This window comes from Calonectris borealis, chromosome 24 (genome assembly GCF_964195595.1).
Source record: "Calonectris borealis chromosome 24, bCalBor7.hap1.2, whole genome shotgun sequence".
NCBI classification, from domain to species: Eukaryota; Metazoa; Chordata; class Aves; order Procellariiformes; family Procellariidae; genus Calonectris; species Calonectris borealis.
In genome coordinates this window covers 8,127,311-8,137,543 of record NC_134335.1, presented here as the reverse complement: position 1 = coordinate 8,137,543, position 10,233 = coordinate 8,127,311, and the positions used below count along the sequence as shown (strand labels likewise).

Sequence of the window (10,233 nt, the reverse complement as noted above, 5' to 3'; positions counted from 1 at the left end):
CACGACGGGGTGCTGCTATCGCCGTGGCTCGGCCGAGCTGTTTCTGTCCATCCCCGCCCCCCGTCACTTCCCGGCCCCTGCGTCCGGCTATTGTCCCCCCCCATCCGGAGCTGGATCCGGCCCCGCTGCTGGCGGGGAGGGACCGGGATTTAGGGAGGAAGCGGGAAGGCTGGCCGGGGCCGGCATGGCGGGCGGCTGGGCGACGGCGCTGGGCTTGGGGCTCTGCCTCACCGTGCTGCGCCAGGGAGGTGAGTGCAGCCCCCCGGGGGGGGGGTAAAATACCCTTAACTCTGCCCCCCCTCCCCCACCGGGGCTGAGACCGTGCCTGCTCGGTGCACCCACCGGCCTCCATGTCACCCCCCAGGCTGCCACCCCCCCGGCACAGCCACGACACCCCAAACTGCAGCTGGTAAGGACACCCCATGGGGATGATGCGGGTGGGGGGACCCCAAAAAATCCTGGTGTGTCCCCCCCCCACACCCATGGTGTCCCCTCCCCACCGCAGCACTGCGGGACAATTTCCGCCTGCAGCCGGGTGATTTGGTGGCCACGGCGGGGCAAGTGTTGGAGCTGGATTGCGTGCCACCCTCGGGGCACCCCGAACCCCGCGTCACCTGGAAGAAGGACGGGGTGACCTTGGACTTGACCGGTGACCGGTATGTGATCACCAACGGGAAGTTACGGGTGGCACCGGCGCGACGGAGCGACTCCGGGCTCTATGTCTGCGTGGCAACCAACACGGCAGGCGAGAGGGAGAGCCGGGGCGCACGCGTCTCCGTCCTGGGTAAGCCGAGGGTCTCCCATGGGTGGTGGACACATCATGCTCAGCCTTGGTGCCACGTCCTCAATGTCCCCCCGCAGAGAAGCCGACCATCGTACGGCGTCCAAGCGATGCGGTGGCGGTGGCCGGCAGCACCGTGGAGCTGGGCTGCAGCGCCCAAGGTGACCCAGCGCCACGAGTGCAGTGGCACAAGGAGCATGGGGACCTGCCCTGGGACAGGTAGGCGGTGGCAGGGTGGAGGTGTCCCATCCCCAGGGTGGGGCAGCGACGGGGCTAATGGAGAGTTGGTGACCCACAGGCACGAGGTGGACCAGGAGCACACGTTGCACCTCTATGCCGTGATGCCCGCCGATGCCGGCACCTACGTGTGTACAGCACAGAGCCAGCTGGGCACCGCCGCCGCCACCGCCCGCCTCCACGTGGAGGGTCAGTGGTGGGACCTCCATGGCCTCCACCGGCACGGGCACCCAGGGTCATCTGGGGGTCCATGCAAGGGGAGCCATCTAACAGGGTCAATGGGGTTCATCTAAGGTGGTCACCCAAGGGGAGTCTATCCAAGGGGGGTCCATCCAAAAAGGGTCCATCCAACCAAGTCATCTAAGGGGGTCCATTCAAGGAGTGTTCATCAAAGGGGGTATTTCTGAAGGGGGGTCCATCTCAGGAGGTCCATCTAAAGGCATCCATCCAACAGGATCCATCCAAGGGGCCCATTCAAGCATGTCCATCCAAGGGGATCCACCTAAGGGGATGCATCCAGGTGGGGGTCCATCCAAGGGGATCCATTCAAGAGAGTCCATCTAAAGGGGATCCATTCAAGCGGGTTCCTCCAAGGGGATCTATTTAAGGGGGTCTGTCTAAGGTGGGGGGTCCATTAAAGGGGGATCCAACAAGAGGTATCCATCCAAAGGGTCCATCTAAGGGGCATGCATCAATAGGGGTCTACCATGGTGTCCATCAAAGGAGGTCTATCCAAGATGGATCCATCAAAGGAGGTCTATCCAAGACAGATCCATCAAAGGGTCTCTGTCCAAGGTGTCCATCCAAGAGGTGTCCATCCAAGGGATCCATTTGACTGGGTTCTTCTAAGGAGACATCAGGGTCTCCAGGCATGTGATCTGGGGTGGGTGCCTGGGCAGGTGCTGGAGGACCTTGCTCCTGCCTGGCGCTGCTGTTAGCCTCCCTCTGCCCACAGACCAGCTGCCGACGGGCCGGCGGGAGGCTGCACCACGGGACCTGCTGGCCTTGAGGCTGCACCTGGACAACGGCACCGCGCTGCCCGCCGCCGCCGTCTGGCTCCGCTGGCGGGTTGGTGTGATGCTGGGATGTCCCCACTGGAGATGTGGGATGGACATGGCCGGAGCTCCATCCCCATGTCCCATCTGCGTCCCACTATGCCTCGTAACTCTTCCCGTCCCCTCCAGATGCTGACACCGGCACTGGTGCCGGAGGGCTACATGGTGCTGTACCGCTGCCTGCTCCCTGCCAGCACCTCCTGGGTCCAACACGACGCAGGCAGGGAGCTCAGCACCATCATCCCTGCGCTCCGCAGGGGCTACAAGTACGAGTTCAAGGTCCGACCCTACGCTGGAGGGACCCAGGGCTTGGACAGCAACATCAGGCACCTCTGGATACCTGAGAAAGGTGTGCCGGGCGTGAGGTGCCCTCAGGGATGCCCAGGTGAAGGATGGGGGGGTCGGCTGGTGGTCCCAGGTGTCTCAGCATCCCTGTCCCAGCAGTACCAAGCGCGGCGCCCCAGCACGTCACCGTGAGCCAGGCTGAGATGGGGAACGGCACCGTGGTTGTGAGCTGGGAGCCACCTCCTCCTGAGGCCCACAATGGCATCATTCAGGGCTACAAGGTTTGGGGTGGTGGGTTGGGGGGAGGCTGGGGGGGCTTCTGGCCAAGGACAATCCATCCAAGGGTTCTGTTTAAGCGGGATCCATTCAAGGAGGGAGCCTTTCAAAGGTGGGGTTCTATCCAGGGAGAGGCCACCCAAGCAGTCCATCCAAAAGGGATGCATGTAAGGGGTCCATCCAGGAGGGATCTCAACAAGAGGGTTCATCCAAGGGGGCGAACCAAAGTGGAGGTCTGTCCCAGGAGATCCATCTAAGCAGGGAATCCATCCAAGAAGATCCATCCAAGGGGTCAATCTAAGGAAGGGGGTCATCCAAGTGGATCTAACCCAAGGGGATCCATCCAAGGGGATTCAACCTAGGGCATTCTTCTTAGACGGGGTCATCCAAGGGATCTGTCCAAGAGGGATCCATCAATGGGTGTCCATCAAGGGGACTCATCTAAGGGCGCCCATCCAATGGGGTTCATCCAAAGGGTGTTCATCCAAGGGGGTCCATGCAAAGGGGTCCATCCAAGAGGGATCCATCAGTGAGGGTCCATCAAGGGGATTCATCTAAGGGGGTCCATCCGAGGGATGTTCATCCAAGGGGTGTTCATCCAAGGGGTGTTCATCCAAGGGGGTCCATGCAAAGGGGTCCATCCCCTGGGGATCCATCAGTGGGGGTCCATTGAGGGGATTCATCTAAGGGGGTCCATCCAAGGGATGTTCATCCAAGGGGTGTTCATCCAAGGGGGTCCATGCAAAGGGGTCCATCCAAGGGGGATCCATCAGTGGGGGTCCATTGAGGGGATTCATCTAAGGGGGTCCATCCAAGGGATGTTCATCCAAGGGGTGTTCATCCAAGGGGGTCCATGCAAAGGGGTCCATCCAAGAGGGATCCATCAGTGAGGGTCCATCAAGGGATTCATCTAAGGGGGTCCATCCGAGGGATGTTCATCCAAGGGGTGTTCATCCAAGGGGTGTTCATCCAAGGGGGTCCATGCAAAGGGGTCCATCCCCTGGGGATCCATCAGTGGGGGTCCATTGAGGGGATTCATCTAAGGGGGCCCATTCTTTTGGTGCATACCAGGTCTGGTCAATGGGCGAGGGCTGGCAGCGTCCCACCAACAGGACAGTGGATGGAGGCACCCGCCGCCTGGAAACCCTCCCCCCGAGCCCTGGGGCTGAATTCTGTGTCCAGGTGGCAGCTTTCAACAGCGCGGGGCTGGGGGTCCCCAGCAACGCCACCTGCAGTGTCCTGGGTAGGGGTCAGGGAGCAAGGTGGGGTGCAGATGGGGGTCAAGGTGGTGGCACAGGGGTGACGTTGGTGGGACACTTGCAGGGCTGACGGTGGGGAGCAACGGGGTGGTGTGGGTGCTGCGGCAGCCCGCTGTCATCGCAGCCGCTGGCTCGCTGCTTTGGTTGGCCTTGCTCGCCCTCCTCCTCCTCCTCTGCCAGCGCCGCGCCAGCCAGGACGCCGCAGCTCGCCGCAGGTGAGCGGCTATGGGGTGGGGGAGACGGGGGTTCCCCAATGTGGTGGGGACGAGACACCCTGATGGCACCCCTTGCCCCACAGACTGGTGGCTGGTGACTCACCATGGCTCAGTGGCCCCTGGAAACCCGGCTGTGACCCCCGAAACCTCAGCAGCAGCAGCAGCCTCAGTAGTCGGCTCCTGGGCAGCGATGGCAGGGACCCCCACCCCTCCAGTGAGTCCCAGGGCTGGGACCGACCCCCAGAGCCATGGGACCCCCACCCCTCCAGCGAGCCCCAGGGCTGGGACCCACCCCCAGTGCCATGGGACCCCCACCCCTCCAGTGAGTCCCAGGGCTGGGACCCCTACCCAGTGCCATGGGACCCCCACCCCTCCAGTGAGTCCCAGGGCTGGGACCGACCCCCAGAGCCATGGGACCCCCACCCCTCCAGCGAGCCCCAGGGCTGGGACCCACCCCCAGTGCCATGGGACCCCCACCCCTCCAGTGAGTCTCAGGGCTGGGACCCCCACCTGGTGCCATGGGACGCCCACCCAGTGCCATGGAACGCCCCCCCAGGGTGCTCTGGGACTCCCACCTGGGGCCATGGGACCCCCACCCATCCCAATGAGACCTCCCACATGATGCCATGGGATCCCCCCCCAGTCCCCTGAGACCACCCAGTTCCATGGGATCCCTCACCCACTGCCATGGGACCCCCACCCCTCCAGTGAACCCCAGGGCTGGGACCCCTACCCAATGCCATGGGACCCCCACCCCTCCAGTGAACCCCAGTGCCATGGAACGCCCCCCCAGGGTGCTCTGGGACTCCCACCTGAGGCCATGGGACCCCCACCCATCCCAATGAGACCTCCCACATGATGCCATGGGATCCCCCCCCAGTCCCCTGAGACCACCCAGTTCCATGGGATCCCTCACCCACTGCCATGGGACCCCCACCCCTCCAGTGAACCCCAGGGCTGGGACCCCTACCCAATGCCATGGGACCCCCACCCCTCCAGTGAACCCCAGGGCTGGGACCCCTACCCAGTGCCATGGGACCCCCACCCCTCCAGTGAGCCCCTGAGGCTGGGACCCCCACCTGGTGCCATGGTACCCCTACCCAGTGCCATGGAACCCCCCCACACAGTGCTCTGGGACTCCCACCTGGTGCCATGGGACCCCCACCCATCCCAATGAGACCCCCACATGATGCCATGTAATCCCCACCCAGTCCCCTGGGACCGCCCAGTTCCATGGGATCCCTCACCCACTGCCATGGGACCCCCACCAAATGCTTGGGATCCCCCCAGGGTGCTATGGGACCAGCAAAGGGTGCCCGATATGCCCACCCCCTGGTGCCACTTGGGTGCCCCCATTGCATGTGGGACCCTCTCTGCAGGCAGCAGGGACCTGGGGACAAACAGAGCCAAGGACAGAGGGGACAAGGGACACCCGGCTCAGCACCCATGGGTGCTCTGACTGCTCTTGCCCCTCCAGCCCTCTCCTTGGAGCCGCCAAGCCTCGGCCCCCCCACGCCCCCCAACCGCAGCAGCCTCCGTGGGGGGCACCCGCCGCCCCTTGGGGACACTGGGTGCTGCGGTGGGGGGCACCCCGGGGTGCGCACCTCACCCAGCACCCCGAACCCGGCACCCTGGGAGCACATCCGCAAGAGAGGTGGGTATGGGGCGGGCACAGGGGGACACAGGGGACACCGGAGAGGTGGCTTATGGCTCTGTGTCCCCCTGCCCCATGCAGAGCTGCACCAAGTGCACAGCACCCCGGTGCTCACGGGTGGTCCCAGCCACATCCCCGTCACCGGGAGTGGAGGTGAGTGGGGGACAGATTTTGGGCTGGCAGCCAGGTGGCCTCAGCAAAGGGGACATGACGGTGACACCGCCACTGCCGTGCTGGCCGGAGGGGACCCACGGCAGCTGCCGGTCTTCAGCTCCCCAAAACCGCGGAGGGGCAGCGCCTCACTGGCCTCTGGCATCACCGGGTCACCAGTGACACCCCCGAGGCCACCTCACGCCTGGCACCCACCGGTGACCCGGTAAGTCTAGGGGTCCCCATCCCGGGGATGCAGATGGGTGCCCTGCACCCCAACCCCATGCTGCAAAAGCCACCGTGTCTTGCATCTGCAGGTCCCCGGCCACTGTGTGCCCCAGGGACATGTCCCCGGTCACCAGGTGCCCCAAGGACATGTCCCCAGTCACTGGCATTCCCAGGGACATGTCTCCGGTCACCCGGCACCCCAGGGACACATCCCTGGTCACTGAGAGCCCCAGGGATGTGTCACCGGTCACCAAGCGCCCCAGGGATATGTCCCTAGCCACTGAGCACCCCAAGGACATGTTCCTGGCCACCAGGCACCCCAAGGACCCATCACCAGCCACCAGGCACCAGAGGGACACAATCTCAGCCACCAGGCACCCTGAGGACATGTCCCTGGTCACCAGGTGCCCCCGGGACATGTCCCCAATCACCAGGCACCCCAGGGAGATGTCCCCGGTTCCCAGTCACTGCAGTGACAGGTTCCTGGGCAGCAGGTACCCCAAGGACATGTCCCCAGCCACCAGACACCCCAGGGACCCATCACTGGTGACCAAGCACCAGAGGGACATGTCACCGGCCACCAGGCACCCCAAGGTCACGTCCCCAGCCAGTGGGCACGCAAGGGACATGTCTCCGGTCACTAGGCTCCCCAAGGAGAAGTCCCCAGCCACCAGGCACTGCAGGGACACATTCCTGGCCACCAGGTACCCCAACATGTCCCTGACCACCAAGTGCCCCAGGGACCCATCACCAGTGACCAGACACCCAAGGGACACATTTCTGGCCACCAGATACCCAAAGGACATGTCATCAGCCACCAAGTACCTGAAGGACATGTCCCCAGACATGAGGCACCCCAAGGACACGTCCCCCATCACCAGGCACCCTGAGGAAATGTCCCCAGTCACCGGTCACTGCAAGGACACATTCTTGGTCACCAGGTACCCCAAGGACATGTCCCTGGTGCCCCAGGGACCCATCAGTGGTGACCAGGCACCCAAGGGACATGTTCCTGATCACCAGGTACCCTGAGAACATGTCACCAGCCACCAGGCATCCCAGGGACACATCCCCAGCCACCGACCACCCAAGGGACACATCCCCAGTCACCAGGCACCCCGAAGAGATGTCCTCAGTCACTGTTCACCGGAGGGACATGTTCCTGGGCAACAGGTACCCCAAGGACATGTCCCTGGTCACCAGGTACCCCAAGGACACGTTCCTAGCCACCAGGCCCCCCAGGGACCCATCAGTGGTGACCAGGCACCCAAAGGACATGTTCCTGGCCACCAGGTACCCCAAGGACACATCCCCAGCGACCAGGCACCCAGGGCACAGGTCCCCTGTCACCGGGCGCCTCTCACCAGCATTCAGCGATGGGGTCCTCACGCCGCAGAGGGTAGCTGAGGACCTGGAGATGGACCAGGACACCACCTGCCCCAGGTACACCCCATCCCCCTGGGACACCACCATGGTGGCAGCATCCCCCAGTGCCAGCGACATCCCCGCCATGTCCCCCGCAGCCCCCCGGCACCGACCACACCACGGTCCTTCTCGCCACCGCACACCTACGGCTACATCTCTGGGCCACCAGCCTCCGAGCTGGGTGAGGAGGAGGAGGAGGAAGAGGAGGAGGAAGAGCGGCCAGCGACGAGGGGCTCGCCGGGGGGGTCACTGCTGAATGGCTGGGGGTCTGTCTCGGAGGACAACTTCGCCAGCGCCCGCTGCAGCTTGGTGAGCTCCTGTGATGGCTCCTTCTTCCTGGATGCCAGCTTTGCCCGGGCACTGGCTGTGGCCGTCGATGGCCTCTGCTTTGGCCTTGAGGACACCGATGGGGGCTACGGGGGTGAGTGAAGTGTCCCCAGATCCCCGCTTTGACCCCAAGCATTGTCACATCCCCAGAGGAGATGGCCCCATCTCCTGCCTTCTCCCCAGCAGGTTCCTCACCGCCACCATCACCCTTGGAGGGGGTCTTCTTGCCCGGGGTCCCCATCCCCACCTGGGACTGGGGGACAGCGCTGGGAGTCCCACGGAGAACCGGGACGGAGGCGGCCACGGGCATCCCGCAGCACGGTAAGCGATGCCCCAACGCTGGGGTGATGGGCACGGGGGGTGGTGCAGGGTGTCACCCATTGCGGGGTGCTGAAAAATGTCCTCTTTTCTTTCCAGGTGGCCACGGGTTGGGGAGTGGCAGCCCCTGGGCCAGGGCGGGTGGCGAGCCAAGGACAGGAGGGACAGGAGCGTGGCGGTCCCCAGGGTGTAGGACACGGCAAGACCAGAGTCCCCTCGGCTCGGCTAAAATCCAGCTTTATTAAGCAGTTCCCCAAAAAGGGGCTCTTTGCTAGCAAAAGCCATCCACAAAGGGTGGGTGGCACCAAGGTGGGTGGGTGTCCCTCCTTCTCCAGCGTCATTATCCTCCCCAAGGGTCCTCATCCTCCCCAAGTGTCTTCATCCTTCCCTAGTGTCCCCATCCCTCACTGTCCCCATCCCTCCCCAAATTCCTCGTCCCTCCCCAGCATCCTCATCCTCCCCAAGGGTCCTCATCCTCCCCAAGGGTCCTCATCCTTCCCCAGTGTCCCCATCCCTCCTCAGTGTCCCTATCCCTCCCCAAATTCCTCATCCCTCCCCAGCATCCTCATCCTCCCCAAGGGTCCTCATCCTCCCCAAGTGTCCCCATCCTCCCCAAGTGTACTCATCCCCTCCAAGTGTCCTCATCCCTCCCCAGTGTCCTCCTTCCCCAGCATCCTTGTACCCCAACCATCCTCATCCAGCCCAAGCACCGTTGTCCATCCCAAGTGTCCTTGTCCTTCCCCAGGGTTATTGTCCCCCTGACAGTCCTCATCCCCATTGACCGTTCTCATTCCTTCTGATGGTCTTCGTCCTTCCTGATCGCCCACGTCCTTCCTCAGCATCCTTGTCCCCCCTCAATCATCCTTGGCCCTCCCAAGTGTCCTCATCCCTCCCAAACCACCTTGTCCTTCCTGAATGTCCTTGTGCCTCCTCCGAGCGTCCTCATCCCCAGGGTCCTTAGCCCTCCTGAGCATCCTTATCCTTCCCCAACTGTCCTCACCCTCCCCAAGTCTCCTCGTCCCTCCCCACCATCCTCATCCCCCTGCGACCATCCTCTTTGTCCCTCCCTACTGTCCTTGTCCCTCCCAAGCAACCTTGTCTTTCCCAAGTGTCCTCTTCCCCCCAGCGATCCTCAACCCCTGGGCATCCTCGCCCTTCCCCAGTGTCCTCATCCCCCCAAGCATTCTTGTCCCCAAACGTTCCTTGTCCCTCCCCAGCACCCTCATCCCTCTGCAGTGTCCTTGTCCTTGGTCCTCCCATGTATGCTCGTCCCCCCAACTGTCCTCATGCCTTCCAACCACCTTCATCCCTCCCAGCCATCCTTGTCCCTCCCCAGCGTCCTCGTCCCTCCCAATTGTCCTTGTCCCCCGGGTCCTTGCCCCCCCTGAGCATCCTCCTCATCCTTCCCCAGCATCCTTGTCCCTCCCCAGGGTCCTCATCTCTCGTGACTCTCCTTGGCCTCCCCAAGCATCCTCGTCCCTCCCAACTGTCCTTGTCCCCAGGGTCCTTGTCCTTCCCTCAGCATCCTTCTTGTCCCTCCTGAGCATCCTCATCCCTCCCCAGTGTCCTCATCCCTCCAGCTGTCCTTGTCCCCAGGGTCCTCATCCCTCCCTGAGCGTCCTCCTCATCCCTCTTGAGCATCCTTGTCCCTCCCCAGCGTCCTCATCCCTAGCGACTGTCCTTGGCCTCCCCAAGCATCCTCCTCCTTCCTCAAGCATCCTCGTCCCTCCCAGTTGTCCTTGTCCCCAGGGTCCTCATCCCTCCTGAGCATCCTTGTCCCTCTCCAGCATCCTCATCCCTCCCAACTGTCCTCGTCCCCAGGGTCCTCATCCCCTCCTGAGCATCCTCCTTCCTCCCTGAGCATCCTCCTTGTCCCTCCCCAAGCATCCTCATCCCTCCCGAGCATCCTCGTCCCTCCCAAGCCTCCTTGTCCATCCTGACTGTCCTTGTCCCCCCCCTCACATCCTCGTCCCCCCCCTCGTGCTTGCCGCCCACCGGCTGCTGGCTCTGTGCAACCCTAATT

At 63.5% G+C, this 10,233-nt stretch overlaps 1 protein-coding gene across 1 annotated transcript; it reads left to right on the top strand.

Moving 5' to 3' along the window:
- The first annotated feature begins 184 nt into the window (after positions 1-184).
- On the top strand, positions 185-8,455 carry ROBO4 (roundabout guidance receptor 4). The gene is given in 21 exon segments (XM_075172957.1): positions 185-248; positions 365-409; positions 506-784; positions 862-1,000; positions 1,080-1,207; positions 1,974-2,086; positions 2,203-2,422; positions 2,518-2,639; positions 3,706-3,877; positions 3,958-4,108; positions 4,192-4,322; positions 5,586-5,762; positions 5,844-6,138; positions 6,230-6,454; positions 6,515-6,961; positions 6,992-7,115; positions 7,117-7,328; positions 7,479-7,583; positions 7,664-7,986; positions 8,079-8,213; positions 8,310-8,455. Coding segments are annotated over 21 exon segments (3,753 nt in total).
- The last annotated feature ends 1,778 nt before the right edge of the window (positions 8,456-10,233 follow it).